At 36.4% G+C, this 16,593-nt stretch overlaps 1 protein-coding gene across 3 annotated transcripts in view; it reads right to left on the bottom strand.

Annotated features, from left to right (window-relative positions):
• The window catches only part of MACROD2 (mono-ADP ribosylhydrolase 2), a 2,262,400-nt gene that overhangs the window by 5,381 nt on the left and 2,240,426 nt on the right, over positions 1 to 16,593 (bottom strand). For all 3 annotated transcript variants that reach the window (XM_055132027.1, XM_055132028.1, XM_055132029.1), the window contains 2 exons: positions 12,366 to 12,443; positions 8,344 to 8,409 (listed from right to left, as the gene is read on the bottom strand). In XM_055132027.1, coding sequence (XP_054988002.1) covers positions 8,351 to 8,409; positions 12,366 to 12,443 — 137 coding nt within the window. In that variant the 3' untranslated portion in view covers positions 8,344 to 8,350. The remainder of the gene's footprint in view (positions 1 to 8,343; positions 8,410 to 12,365; positions 12,444 to 16,593) is intronic.

The raw sequence follows: 16,593 nt of genomic DNA, 5'->3' as shown, positions 1-16,593 counted from the left end.
GATCTTTGTTACCTAAATAAAACATTACATATAAATCAAATTATAGATGCAATAGAATGATTTCTTTTTCATTTTAGGAAATAACCAAATCATAATATCCCTGTAAATTAACCACCTACACGCTTTTTAACTTTTATACACACATATTTGTGAGCATACATACAACAGGAAATGTGCAGCATACTTTCAGATAGACATAAATGGTGTTTTTGTTTGTATCTTGCTTCAATCGCCTACCAACTAACATTATTATAAATTCATAGTCAGTATATATTTTGAATTGATGTTGTGGTTGCCAGTTTACTTGACTTACAGTTGTTTCTGAAATCCCATTTATGTTTGAGGTTCAATTTTCTTCTCACTGTTCTACATTCTTTAGGAGCTCTTAAATAAAAAGAGTGCAAATATCAAGTGCCCCTGCCCTTCCAAAAATGGCATGTACATTTTCTCAAAGATAATAAAACTAGTATAGAACCTTAGGTTGACAATTATTTGACCCGCATTTTAATCACTCACAACTTAGATGTAGACTCTTGTTGGAACTAGGGAGATGACACTGCATCCTGCAATGTGACATAAATACTTGATTTTGAGAAACTTCCTGTCTTTGTATGCTTATTTCTTTATAAATGAATTCTTCATATTTTATACTTGCTTTGATTCCTTTTAAGCCATTGTTGAAACTTACTGTTACTTTAAAATAAAATTTTATGGTTTTATCAGTTCTAATCTATCCTAATCATTATTATTCAAAGACTGATTATTTATTATCTCATGTTAGGATAATGTTGAGCACAAAACATTTCTTGGTTTTTCTATTCCGAATTTCTGCACCTGACTTTTGTATTTCTTACACTTTTGTTTACTTTTTTCCAAACCATTATATTCTCTTAATGTTTTAAACCTGACTTTTATCATTTTGTCATTCAAATGTATGAATTTTATGTCAAAGTTTATTTTTGATCTTTCAAGTCTCAAGTCTCATAATCCTAATAATACTGTAACTTTTTGCTCTAGTTCTTACTGGGGATCAATCATTTCACTGGGTGTTTTGTAAGTTTAAAATAATAAGCTCAGCTTCAGAATTTGTTTCCTTCTGTGAGATCTTCACATTTCCATTTGTCACTTATACCAGGGATAACCTCGGTATGTTATCAATTATTTAGTAATTTTTCAGTTTCGCATTACATTATGAGTTTTTATTTTATTATTATTATTATTATTATTTTGCTTTTCGGGTCACACCTGGCTATGCTCAGAATTTACTTCTGGCTTGATACTCAGGGATTACTTTGGCAGTGCTTGAGAGACCATATGATATGTTAGGTATTGAATTCACATCGGCCGCATGCAAGGCAAAAGCCCTATCCACATGTATTACTACTTTGGTCCCAACATTATGAGTGTTTGGGGTTTTTCATGGTTTAGTCTCCCACTTCTTTTGTTAAGTCAATTCCCAAGAACTGGATGTTTTTGGACAGTATTTTAAGCAGGATAAATACTTTGGTCTCTTTCTTCTCTATTTAATTATTTGTATATGGGAATGTGACTGATTTGTGTGCATTGACTTTGCAGCTGGCAACTTTGCTGTATTGGCTTATTGTTTCTAGGAACTTTTGGTGGACCATTAAGAGTCTTCAATGTATATCATCATGCAATCTACAAATAGAGATAATTTGACTTCCTCTTTTCCAATTTATATCTCTTTAATTTTCTTTTCTTGCTTGATTGCTATTGTTTGAATTTATAAAACAATGTTTAATAAGAATAGCAAGAGTGAATATTCTTACCTTATGCCTGATCTCAGAGGGAATGTTTTCAGATTTTAGCAATTCAGAATAATATAAGCTATGGGCATTTTATAAGTAGCCATTTATATCTTGAAGAAGATTCCTTTCACCCCTATTTTTGAGTGTATTTATCATTAATGGGCGTTGAGTCTTGTCAAAAGCTCTCTCAGCATCGATTGATAGTATAACATGATTTTTATTTTTAATGATGTGGTATATTATGTTCATTGATTTGTATATTGAGTCATTTTTCTATTCCTGGGAAAAATATCATTGGTCGTGGTGTATGACTTTTCTTTTTAAATGTGCTTTTGGGCTCTGTTTGCTAAGATTTTATTGAGGATTTTTGAATCAATGTTTATCAAGAAGATTGTCTTGAAATTTTCTGTTTTTGAAGCATCTGTCTAGATTATATGTCAGTATAATATTAGATTCATAAATGGTGTTAGAAATTGTTACTTTTTTAAATATTTTAGAAGATCTTCAGGATCAATGAAGTAAGTCTTTTCTGAAGGTTTGATCTTGCAATAAACCCATCGGCATTAGGAATTTTGTTCTTGGGGAAATTCTTAATTACTGTTTCATTTTACTTGCTTGCAATTAGTCTGTTTAGGCTTTCTATTTACTCCTATTTCAGTTTTGGGAGACTACATGTTTCTAGGAATCTATCAATTTCTTCTATGTTCTCTATCTCAATAGAGTAGTGTTGTTCATAGTAAGTTCTCATAATGTCTTGAATTCCTAGAGGCTCTGCTGTAATTTCTCCCCTTTCTTTTCTGATCCTATTTATTTGAGCTGTTTTCACTCAGTGTGTCCCAGAGGTGGGGGCAGGTGAGAACCCTCCTCACCCCAAGGAACCCAGACCCAGCAGTCAACCTCTGTTACCCAACCGCTGCCACGCTCCAGGCTGTTTTTCGGATGTTCCGGCTGAGCCTCAAGCATGAATGAAGTCCACGGAACTCAGATAATGCAGAACTTTGTGACCTTTGACTCTGGACTCAATGGAACCTGGAAGCAGAGATCCTCTGCCTGCTATCCCCCAATCTCGGTGACCCAGGGATCTAGGCCCCTTTCCGGAGGGGTCAACACTTCCTACCCATTTTCCATAATTACCACACCATATTTGATGGAGTTCAGACAGTAGGCAACAAATCATAGAGAGTAATATATATAATAAAATAAATTTTAAAAAAGAAGAGTGTGTATTGGCTTTTTGAGGATGGAAGACCCTTGTCCAATCTTTTTAGTTCTTCATTTAGGGCTCTTGTTTTTACTGGTATTTTATCTAGTTGATCTACCCAGTGGTAACAGTGGATTGTTGAAGTCTGCCACTACTTTTGTGTTTTTCTCCATGTTTTTCCTTAGGTTTGTGGAGAAAAGACTTACAAACTTTGTTTACCCTACATTTTTTGTGTATATGTTGATTAGTTTTAGTATTTCTTGATCTGTTGTTCCCTTGACCACTAAGTAGTATCATCCCTGTCTCTACTTTCTTTAGAATGAATGCAATTTGCTCTAATATATATATGGTTGCTCCAGCTTCATTCCCCTCCCTGCCCCCCACCTCATTCGCTTGTATAATTGTTTTCCATCCTTTTATTCGGAGCCTGTGTCCATCCTGTGGTTTTAGATGTGCTTCCCACAAGCAGAAAATTGATGAATTTTGTTTCCTGATCAATTCTGCCATTCTTGAGAGATATTAGTTCTTTAGCATTCAGGGATATTATTACTATGTAAGGCTTTGTTGCCATTTTACTGCATTGGGTTGTTGCTTCTAGAATTGGCTATTTGTTTTATATATTTCAGTATTTCATGCAGGGCTGGTTTGGTTATCATAAATGTTTCCAGCTATTGTTTGTCTGAGAATGTTCCTATTCTTTCTCGCCATCTAAATAAGCACTTTGTAGGTAGTAGACTCTAGGTTGAAAGGCTTTTTATTCAGTAATTTGAATATGTCATTCCACTTTTTTTTTGCCTATACCATTTCATATTGGAGATACATTGTGATTCTTATGTTATTTACCTCATATTTACAATTTTCTTCTCTCTTGCTATTTTAGCAAGTTTATCTCTCTTTGGTTTTTGCTATTTTAATTTCTTTGTGTCGTGGTGCTGTTCTGTTTGAGTTTGTTTTGTTTTATTAGATTAGGAATTAGATTCCCAATTACATAACTGATCTGTTTAGTTGTTTGTACCAGAATTCTACTAATAGTATGTTTGCTGTTCAGATTAAATTCTTTCCATGTAGTGCTATTTGAATATAACCAGGGATTTTTAACTAATTACCCCACTGAATTATCTAAGATTTAATTAGCTAAGACTTAAGGGTGTAAACTGAGAATTTGGAGTGCTACATCTCACCTACCCCAAAGTGAGATTATATATGTTTTAACTCTTTTCCCATGTGATTTTGGGTTTAGCGGCTAGATGGACATTGAGACAGGGCCAAGTCCTGGCCTAGGATTGAAGGATAGCACATAGGACAAAAAGTTTGGGTCAGATGTCTTGGTGCGTGGCTGATCAGGGCTAACAGGAGATGACTAAGGTCCAAGATCTGCACGGCACTCACCTAAATTTGGAGGATAGATGGATATCAGACTGGACCAATTCCTGAGCAACCACCCATAGATGACGCAAAGGGGAAAGAGTTGGGAGTACCTAGGCTTCAAGATTTTTTTTCTCATGATTTTATTATCTTGCTTGGGCTCAGCTAAGCAGTTTATCACATCAGATGGTATCCTTTGAGATCCGAAAATAATTCAAAGTACCCACTCTTTTTAAACTGGCTTTCAAGAGCAAGCTTCAAGTGTTTTGAGAGCACAAAATGGAAGTCAAAGACTTCTTATAGAACCCCCTGAAAATCACATCTAACTTATATTTTTCACACCAAGGCGTTTTTTCGCCATAATCATTTTTATATTCCTATAACTTATTGTGTAAACTTAAATTTCATAATATATAGAACTATACTCTTATTGTCATTTATGACAGGCTTTTTAAACATTTTCAAATCATGACCTTATTTTGCCCAAGAATTTTTATGTAACCCAAGTTATACAAAATCAAATATTTACTTATAATCAGCCATATGTTTATTTAAAAACAAATTTCTGTGAACCTCATATTCAGTTGCATAATTCTGTATCAGTTCATGACCCATAGCTTCAGGCACTAGGATTTTTGTTAGCTCTGATTTTCATAATTTATAATTATTATAAATTACATAACACACATTAAGTCTTTGAGCTTTACTTTTAATTCCTTTTTACTATATATTTTTTAGTGTTCCTGAAGGCATAATACAAAGAATTATGGGAACCTTCTTATGGTTGAATTATCATGTAACCTCAAGAAATCCAGCTATGTACATATTTTGTGGAAACCAAAATTTTTGTTTCATACTGTTCTCTTTCACAACTTGTTCAGAAAAATCACTATTTTAAAAGATAACAGGAAGTTCTCATCAAAGAATTTGTTGAGAATATTTGAGCTTCCAATGGTCAGTGCAAGTGATCAGTTCTTTCTTCGTGGAACTGAGTTTCCATAAATTGATGTTGACTTTTAAACAAATGCAAGTTTTTACAACTTGTTAGTCTGAATAACAGAAATAATAGATGATAGCATTATAATCAAAATATTTTATTATATATATGTTTTGTATGCCACAATAAATTAATTCAGTTATTCTATATCTGTCCCTCTGCTTCTGACTTATTTCACTTAGCATGATACTCTCCAAATTCATCCTGTTTTAGGGAAATTTAATGACTTAACTATTCCTAACAGCTCTGTAGTATTCCATTATGTAGATGTGCCAGTTTCTTTATCATTTGTCTGTTCTCCAGCTCTGAGTTGTTTCAAGATTCTAGCTATTGTAAATACTGCTACAGTGTACAAAGGAGTATAGATGGTGTTTCTGCTGCGTGTTTTTGGGCCTCCAGAGTATATTCCCAGAAGTGGTGGGAAATGTACACTGATGGATGGATGGTGTTGGAATACTGTATGACTGAAACCTAATCATGAACAGCTTTGTAAGGGTCTTTATTAGAGTGATTTGACAAAAAAAACTCTTAAAAATTAAAAAAAAAGTATATTTTGACATTAACCAAGTAAAACTGATATGTCGTGGTACTTTCTATATTATTGATCACAAATAAAAATAATTGTGTATTTAAGAAGTCTGGACTGGAACAATAGCACAGCTGGTAGGGTGTTTGCCTTGCACACGGCTGACCTGGAATTGATTCCTCCATCCCTCTTAGAGGTCCCAGCAAGCTACCGAGAGTATCTCGCCCATACGGCAGAGCCTGGCAAGCTACTAGTGTATCTGATATGCCAAAAACAGTAACAACAAGTCTCAAAATAGAGACATTACTGGTGCCTGCTTGAGCAAATCGATGAACAATGGATGACAGTGCTACAGTGCTACAGTGCTTTAAGAAGTCGAAGGCTGAAGCAATAGCACAGAGAATAGGGTGTTTAGCTTCCATGCAGCCAACCAGGTTTCCGTTCTTGGCACTACATATGGTGTCCTGAGATGCTAGGTGTGATCCCTGACTGTAGAGTCAGGAGTAAGCTTTGAGCATCACTGGATATCTCCCACCCCAATCCCAGACCCTCACCAAAACACACACACACACACACACACACACACACACACATACACACACACACACACATATACACACATGCACCAGAAAACCAAAAACAAGAAACCTAGACCAGAACTCTTGTTTGCAAGAAAGTGGCATAAAGTAATGCAATACTGCTGAAAACTGAATTTAAACTATCAAGTTTGGTGTTTTTTATTACCTTTTCTTTGTTTGAGGGGTTGTTTGGGTCACACCCTATGGTGCTTAATGCTTACTCCTGGCTCTGTGCTCAGTGATCACTCATGGCAGGCATTAGGAGTCCTAATGGGTTCCTGGACCAGCCATGTGCTAAGTAATCTCCCTACCTGCCTATTCTCTTTCTACCCCCCTTTCATTGATTTTTACTGGAACCATCTGTATGAAATCATTTGTGTAATTCAGCAATATTATTTTGAAATACATAAACCAAATTTTTTGACAAGCAATGTTTATATGACCATGTTGTGTGAGTTTATATATTTGCTATCCTGTGCTTTACATATATTAAGGAAATGTGATTATCTTTAGCTATAAATGAGGTCCAAGACCATTATGGGAAGGATAGATGCATTTTCCCACATTTTGTTCATCTTTATTCTGCCATGAAGCAGAATTCAGGATTCTGGTGCAGGTTGGCCTCCTGGAAAGTGAAAAGATATACTGACAAAATACAGAGAGTACACAGAAAGGCTGGAGGGAATAGTGTCAGCACATTTGTATCTTGCACTCACCACCCATTTAGTATTTTCTTCATCTTCCCCCACTATTCAATGCCAGGAATCAGAATAGTAAGTTTTGCTTCCTTCCTCTAATTCTAAGCTTTGGAGGAAGAGAAGCACACATATTTCTGTATGTGTGAGAGCTGCTTCTCAATCAGTGACCTGATCTGCTACCTGAGGTCCTGTCACTGTCATCCCATTGCTCATCCATTTGTTCGAGCGGGCACCAGTAACGTGTCTCATTGTGAGACTTACTGTTACTGTTTTTGGCATATGGAATACGCCACAGGTAGCTTGCCAGGCTCTGCCGTGCGGGTGCAATACTTTCCGTAGCTTGCCAGGCTCTCCAAGAGGGGCGGAGAAATCGAACATGGGTTGGCTTCGTGAAAGGCAAGGGTCCTACCGCTGTGTTATCACTGCAGCCCACCTGAGGTTAGGGGAACCATAAAGTACTGTGGACTGAACCACGTCTCCTGCACGCAAAGCATGGGCCTGGTCTTGTAAGCCATGTTCCCAGTCCTCTTTCCTCTAATTCTCACCATCCTTCAAGAATTGGGAACGGGTAGTATACAAGTCAGTGTACTAGAAGACTTCAGTAACTAATGAGACATTAGTCTGGAAAAAATAATAATAAACACAATTTTCCCAGACTTTATTTTGTGTTCCCTGAAACACATTAAATTCAATAAACTTTTGTGCAGCCACACAAGTCCACAAAGAGTCTTAAAAGGCTAAGACACAAATCAGACTTGTTTCTGCCTAAATGTACTCAAATAGTTCTGCACATTCTCCAGGGCATAGATTTAGTTTTATGCTTTAAAGCAGATATACTAAACAACTCAGCAGGTAGCTTCTAGAAAAGCAGTGCATCAAAATCAGCTTGGGGTTACTGAAATAATTTGATCACTCCAGGAAGTCAAGAGGTAAGAGAGACTGAAAATTTGTTTCCTTGTTGTCAAAGTTCTGAAAAACCATGTTACTGCATGATTTAGTAAGCTGTGGATTATCTTTTCTCCTAAATATGGAAAATTCTAAGGGTAATCCTTGCTTTGTATACTGTGTAATTTGGGATAAAGATTTCTAATGTTTAGCCCAAACCAAACTGTGGGACTCAGCAGAAGCAAAGGAAATCCAATACACCATTTACAAACAACTCTTATGACTTGTTTAATCAATTGAAAATGCCACCACAGGGCTACTTACCTATTAGTTAATCTTGCTGGCTCTCTGTTGGGTCATTTACACTGTCAACCTGGCTATTCATTTCAACTGTGACCAGAAAGGAAAACAAAAATGGTTAAATATTAATAAACAGAAATCTCATAACTGCCTATGATTTGATATATTTCTATTGTCACTGTCACTGTCACCCCATTGCTCATCGATTAGCTTGAGCGGGCACCAGTAATGTCTCCAACGTGAGACTCATCGTTACCGTTTTTTGGCATATTGAATACGCCGTGGGTAGCTTGCCAGGTTCTGCCATGTGCGGGTGAGATACTCTCGGTAGCTCGCAGGGCTCTCTGAGAGGGATGAAGGAATTGAACCTGGGTCGGCTGCATGCAAGACAAACTCCCTACCTACTGTGCTATTGATTCAGCCCATGTTTCTATTGTACACCTCTTTTTAGTTTGTTGGCTGTTATTCAAGGCTTGGTTGTTGAGATTTACTGGGGGAGGTAGACAGGACGTGCCTCTTTATTGAAAAGAAGCTGAGTTGCTATTCTATATCTTATTGAGGGGCTGACATTTGGTAATATCTATTGCCATCCTTAGGTAAATTCAGAAGTTTTAATGGATATCAAAAATATGAAGAGACGACAAAGCAAACAGATCAGTGACATGCAGACATAAGCAGTTCCTGAAGTGACAATGTCAACAGGACTATAAAGTTTGCTATGTTCTCAAAGTTGAGATTCAGAACAGATGTAATAAACATTGAGTGAAGTGCCAGTTGACATCACAAAATAGAAAGACAAATATCTATCTAACCAGATCACATAGTAATAATAAATGGTGTGCTAAAGTAATTTACTATGAGAGCATCTGCATAAAAATAGAATGCATAATTATTGCCACTTCCCAGAAGTTGCCAGGGAAGATATAGCAGACACTCAGAAAATTTTTAAGGTCAGTAGGTTTAAATACTTAATTTTTTGTCTTAATTTTTTAATGTCTTAATTTTTTAATGTTTAGTTTTAGTTTTGTTTTTGTGCCAAGGGTCTAGTACAGGCTCTGAACTCAGCAATCACTCCTGGTGGGGCTCAGGAACCACCAAAAATTGAATCTGGGTTGGCCTTATTCAAGGTGAGTGCTCTACCCACTGTATTATCTAGCCAGTCCCTAAATACTGATTATTTTTTTAAACATCAAAACTCAAAAGTCCAAATTATAAACTGAGACAATTAATATACAAATGAACAGTGGTCTAAACTGTTTAAACATCTAAACCCTAAGATCTTTGGCTTAAAACTGTTGAAACAACCAGCTTGGATTACCAAACCACAGCTCTAGTTATATTTATTCTGCAACTCAGATGGCAAGAATTTGTTCAGTGATCACCAGCCTCCATATATTTTGTCTTTGTGTCCAGTGTAGGGAAAGCAAGTATGTTCACAAACAAATTACCTGCTTCTACATGGACCAGTTCATACCCTCCATGCCAACAATATCTAATTGGGAGATTCTTCAAGTTTTCCCTTGTATTAATTATAAAGGGTTTTCACTTCCTTGACTGCTCATGAGTAGACTAAACAGAAGCTGGCCAAACCACAATTGTTGATGTCCTTGCTTTGAATACATGAACTCTGTTCATTTTAAGAGGGGTAGTCATTAGCTATTTGAACAAAATCAACAACCTAAATATCTTCCTTATTTAACATGAAAACTTGGTGAAAGTCAAATGGGAAATGCTATTCTTTACACTCTAAAGAGCCCTGAAAGAGTGAGTAAAAAGAGGCTTGAAAGAGGAATGATATTGCACAGCATCTCTCTCTGGGAAAGAGGTTTTCAAACCAGGTCTCTTTTCACTTGCAAACTACCCCATGTTTATAATCACGTGAGAGTCTATTCTAACCCCACTTAAAATAAACTGGTCGGCTGCAGCAATTCTACTTCCATTGAGATAATAATAAGTGTGCTTTCTGTTCTGTTCTATGGTTGTTGTTAAGTTTACTGGGATCAGTGAGGGATCAGATAGAATAAAATAAGAGGGCATTCCTTTTCCTTTCCTTCTGCCAGGTCCAAGGTCACTAGTTCTTAAATCTATTTTATAAATGCTACTATAAAAAAGCATTTCATGGTCAAATATGCTAAGGGAAAAGCATTATTAGACCATGTAATAAGAATCTTTAGGGATATACAGGGGTTAACGCAACCATGTTTCAATCTCTGGCACCATATGTTCTCCCAAGTATAGCCAGGTATAGCCTTGGAAGCCCCAGAGTACTGTCAGGTGGCCCTGATGATCTCACTTCCAGAAGGCCATCTCATTGATCCACATGACCCTGGTTCTTGGCTCCCTTCTTACCACTTGGGAGGTCACCCAAAGCAAAACAAAACCCACCAAATGTTTCTAAATCGTTACTGCTGAGACATAGGAGAGCCTGCATGCATACTATGCCCACCCGTGGACTAAAACTTAGTATTTCCATATTTATTTGTGTTATTTATTTATTTATATTTGTGGAAGGCATACCTAGCAATTCTGGGGCTGAGACTTCTCCGTTGCAGTGCTGGGGATGGGGGGTTGCATCTGGTGCTAGGAATTGTACACAGGACTCTCTTCCAGCGCTATGTGCAATCTCCCCAGCACCTTTCCTGTATTTATTTCCAGAACCTGGGTTGGGTCTGGTAGTCTTCAGGCTGAACTGAGTACTAATGACATGCAGTGATTTTTAATGAATGAATCCTGGGTTTAAATCACTATTCTCCTGCCTAATGCATGTTTTTGAGTTAAAATATATATATGTATTCATTAATGGAGAATGTTTTATAATCAAGGGAGGCAATTCAGGTTACAATCTCAGAGCAAATCATGATATCTCGTATCATGATCTACTTAAAACCCCATGTGGGGCAGGAGTGATAGAACAGTGGGTAAGGGTTTGTCTTGCATGCAGCTGACCTGGGTTTGATCCCCAGGATCCCATATGGTACCCCAGTAAGTACTGCCATGAGTAATTCCTGAGTACCAAGCCAGAGGTAACCTCTAAGCATCACCAGGGGTGACCCAAAAAGCGGAAAAATAAAACCCCACCATGTAACATCTAGCATTGGCTGAATTTTTCCCAAGATCATTATTATTATCAATTCATACTAACTTTTACTTTGGCTGAAATGTTCCCCAAAATATATGAATATACATAATTATGTCCAATTATGATTCTTCTAAGCTCAATGGACTCCAGTGGCATGAAATAGTTTTTTAAACTATCCATTATGGATTATGATTACGCAGAGACAAGGGTGTGTTTATATCCCTGAGAATCAGAATTACTAGAAATTTTCCAAATAAAAAATAAAAATAGAAAAATACTTTTGTAAATCTACTTCTAAGGTGCTGTTCGAGCCACTCTGTTTCTGACCGGGCCATCTCCACCAACAGTGAAGTGGAGCGATGAAGGTCCAAGATCAAACTTAGTCTAAACTCGAGCCAGGGTTGCCTGGGTGGGGGGGACGGGATTGGGGGGTGGGAGGGATACTGGGTTCATTGGTGGTGGAGAATGGACACTGGTGGAGGGATGGGCTCTCAAACATTGCATGAGGGAAAAACAAGCACAAAAATGTGTGAATCTGTAACTGTACCCTCACTGTGACTCACTAATTAAAAAGTAAATAAATTTAAGCAATATAAATATATTTAAAAAATAAAAAGAAAAGTGGAGCAGGGATGACAATGGGCAAGAACTTCTTTGCAGAAAGAAATGATATTTGTGAGAAGTTCACCAAGAGACTCCAGGCCAGTTAAGTCTTGAAATTGGCTACTGTGGCTTCAGTATTACCTGGTATGATTAACTTGAGTTACATGCTGTTTCAAAACAGTATCCTTTTTAAGGGAAAAAGACTGCCAATTTTACTAGCTCCTAGTAGAATTTTTTTTTAACTTTACCTTGATCTAGCTGAATATCTTGATTCAGAGACTAGAGAGCTCTTTTAAACTGAGTTATACATGCAAAGTGTATGAAATTCATAATTTATATGAACTCAAATAGCTCACAGACATACCATCAGGACTTGGAGAATTTTCTGAGTCATCGGAGACTTCACTTTTCACAGGGACTCTAGGTGTGTCCTCATCTTGAGCTGAGAGAAAGGAAGAAGATAGTCCTTGATTAATAGGGAATTATAACAGCCTGACTGCCAATTGTTCTGTCACCCTCCATTGCACTCTTAAATTCAAAAATACTCCTGGGATTCAACTTCTTTTTCAGAGAAGGTTAAAGAAAGAAATAGTGGGTTGAATTGCTTGACTACTTCAGTGCTGTCATCTTCTAAATTCTCTTTAATTTGTGAGATAATCACATACATACATATACAATTTCTCAAATTAGAAATCTGGTAGCATGAAAGCAGGGAAACTTGGTTTAATCAGAACAACCTACAATTTAAATTTAAGGAAATTGTGTGTGCATGTACATGTCATTGTACAGTGATGTGTGTGTGTGTGTTTATAGATGGTAAGTTTTGAAAAGCAACAAAAAAAAAAAAGGAAAGAAAACCTATTTTGCCATCGGCTGCCTGAAATCTGGGAGATTCATTCTCCTGGAGTGAGATGTTTTTGGTTTAAACATAAATGAGTGACTTCGTTGCTTTCCTTGGAGACCATCTCAAAAGTTGCCATCTTGGATTGCTCAGAATAGTCTTCAGTTAGTTTTTATTGTCTTTATTCTCTTTGCAGAGGGTTAGAAAGTATGACATCCATTCCCTGTAACTGAAGCTGCAAAAACATGCTTTAATATAATAGAAAGGGGATTAATTTTTTTTATTGTGAGAAATTTTCCAGATAGTTAAAAGCACAATAATCTATTCTTAGTTTAATATACTTTGTGTTTTTATAACATTAAGAGTTGGGACACTTAAAAATATGAGTAAAAATACAGATAAAGTGATGGAAAATATATAATGTTAAAGTGTTTATTATTTCTGCACTTGTTAAGCTGAAGATTTTCATTTGATGAGTACTATGGAACCAAAAATACACAACGTTAAAATGTTTATTATTTCTGTACATTTAAACAGAATATTTTCATTACATTATTACTTATTGAGCCCAGAACATATGAAATTTGCTGTGCTTTTTGGTGAGGATGAAGTAAAGCAAAGATCATTTATAATCTCTTCAAAGAGTTACATGAAAAATAGTAAAGATCCCATTTACAATCTCTTCAAAGAAAGGTATCTTCAAAAGATTGAACTTGTCTCTTAGTAATGATTTACTAAAGCTGACAAGAAGTTTAACTCAGAAACATGGTGGCTACAGTAAAAACACTGTATTGCACATTAAAAATTTTCAAAAATAGTAGATCTTAAAATTCTTCATCATCACAATAATATAAAAGCAACTATGTATGATAACATATTAACTATATTTATTATGGTAATTGGACTGGAGTGATAGCACAGCAAGTAGGGCGTTTTCCTTGCATGCAGCTGATGAGGGTTTGATTCCTCCATCCCTCTCTGAAAGCCCGGCAAGCTACCGAGACCATTCTGCCCGCATGGAAGAGCCTGGCAAGTTACCTGTGGCGCATTCAATATGCCAAAAACAATAACAACAAATCTCACAATGGAGACGTTACTGGTGCCTGTCCAAGAAAATTGATGGACAATGGGATGACAGTGCTATTATGGTAATCATCTTTAATATTGAATATCTATGTCATACGCATCAATCTGTTAAAAATGGCTGACAGTTGTATCTCAATATAAAGTTTTAAACAAGGCATTTATTCAAGTCAGTCATAAGAAATAAAAGACCAAAAAAATCAACTCTAGTCATAAATGAATGGAATGCTGACCTTATAAAAGTCTAGAATAAAATGGAGTAACTATGGATTATTTTGAAAATAAGTTTTATAACTCAAAGGTGATCAGTCTCTAAACCTGGTGGGTGGATAGTGAGATGTCTGAACAAGTAACACAAGCATTGTGAGGGAAAATGAAGGACCTATTTTATATTTTAAGTTTGATAAATAGGGTCATTTTAAAGGAGATGCCTAATAATCTTTTGCACCAGTTATGAGGAAAAACTATTATGAATTAGACTCAGAGATAATTCAGATGTTAATAAAGAAAAAACTGATAATAAGAGACTAGATGAGAGAAGTCATTTAAAGGATAAAACAAGGGTTAAAACAAAAGAGTCAAGCCTTTCAACGACAAAATGAAAATAACTGTGGCATGTGTATGCATGTCTGAATGTGTTATGGGAAAGAGGGAGAGCAATGATAGACATTTGTTACTCTGGCATGCATGTGAAATGGTATTATCCAGTGGATACTCCCCTGCTAGTCAATGCAGCTGAGTGTCCAGAGAAAAGAGTCCATTTCACACTGACAACAGAGTTTGTTCAAAACAAAAATTGCCTGTATAGCATATTTATTCCAGGCTGCTCGAATTCCCCCATGTTGATTGCTGCTGCCTGAGACACAAACAAGAGGTACATTTCAGGGTTCCTAGTGGGAGATAAAAGATGCTGAAATAGAAATATCTAGGACATTCAGTACTTTTTCATTTTCAATTACCAACTGCAACTGTCCTCCTCAAGGCCTTGATTATGGTAACCTTTTGTAGGTCAGTTGCATTATGTAAAAATTACTAAATGAAGCAGGCTTCATTACAAAGAAGAGAGAAGCAGAGAGAATGAAGCTAGTGAATTTTTTTGTTGTTGAATCACCGTGAGCTACAGTTACAAAACTTTCATATTTGAGTTTCAGTCATACAATGATCGAACGCCATCCCTCCACCAGTGCACATTTTCTACCACCAATGTCCCCAGTATCCCACCCTCCACCCAGTCCCACCACTACCCCTGCCTCTATGTCAGACAATTCCCTCTTACTCTCTCTCTACTTATGGGTATTATGGTTTGCAATACAGAAAATGAGAGGCCATCATGTTTGGTCCTTTATGTACTTTGAGCACACATCTCCCATCCTGAGCAAAAATTTTTTAAAAATCAGGAGATGTTGGAAGAGCCAAGTTTGCTATTTTGAGATATGGAGCACAGTAAACTCCATACAGAAGACAGACCACAAATAAAATAAATAAATAGAATCATAAAGTAAGTAACGATAATAAAATGCTATGCATCAATAGACAGCAGGGCCTGCCTGTGTTCAGCTAAAGTAGTGTCAGTCCAGAGCAAGCAATCTCAAACCACCTGGAAAACTACCATGAGGTTACTTATTATAACATGTCCCAACATTACTATTAATGTACTGTCACTGTCACTGTCATCCCATTGCTCATCTATTTGCTTGAGCAGGCACCAGTAACATCTCCATTGTGAGACTTGTTGTTACTGTTTTGGGCATAATGAATACACTATGGGTTAGGAAATTGGGTAGAATGTTTGCTTTCTGTCAGAAGAGGCTATTTTATTTTTCCTAAACAGTGAGGAATAACCTAAGTGTTGTTTGAACCAACCAGGTATTAGCAGAAAAGAATAAGAGGCCTGAAATGCATTTGAAGAGTGAGGTTTTACCTCTTGTTCTCCTGCCTCTTACCTCAAGAAGAACATGCTTTAAGGAGCAGCTGCTCTAAGCAGCTATATTTAACTCACAACCTGACATCCTTCCTGAACCAGAAAAAGGGCTCTCACATTCATAAACCAAAGAACAGGTAATTATTATTCTAAGCTCTTGAATTTGAGGGTGATTCTTTGTGCAGCATTATTGTGGCAACAACTAACATGATATAGCTTTAATTTAATTTGTCTTAACATTATTTATTACTCTTATCCCCTGGAAATTATAATATTATAGACTTACATTATGGCTAATTTTTTAGCACATTGCAATAAATTTGTCTATTTCTATAGCATGTAAAAAATCACCTGAGAATCACAAACAGTACCTGTATGATCCTTTGAACATCATTGAGTTAATATAATATATAGATGTGCTATCTCCTAATAGACCAAATCTGCTCACTTCATAATGGTACTAAAATGGAAGAAAACTGGCCTTAGAGTATAGGGCATTTGTCACATACATTTAACATCTAAGCTCCAATATAAAAATGCTATTATTCCACATGCACAGACATCAATTTAAGTTCTTTTTAAAGCTACTGACTGTTAGGGAAGATGAGCTCATTAGACCTTGTCTTAACCCCTGACTGACAAGTCATTTATAGGTATAGAATCTAGGCACAATTAAGTGAAAGGAGATCAAAGATCAAATTTTTGAGGAAGAACACTGTCAATGACAATATAAGACTTGAAGGGACA

This window comes from Sorex araneus, chromosome 3 (genome assembly GCF_027595985.1).
Source record: "Sorex araneus isolate mSorAra2 chromosome 3, mSorAra2.pri, whole genome shotgun sequence".
Lineage (NCBI taxonomy): Eukaryota > Metazoa > Chordata > Mammalia > Eulipotyphla > Soricidae > Sorex > Sorex araneus.
The sequence above is the reverse complement of the archived record's forward strand: the minus strand, read 5'-3'. Positions and strand labels throughout refer to the sequence as shown.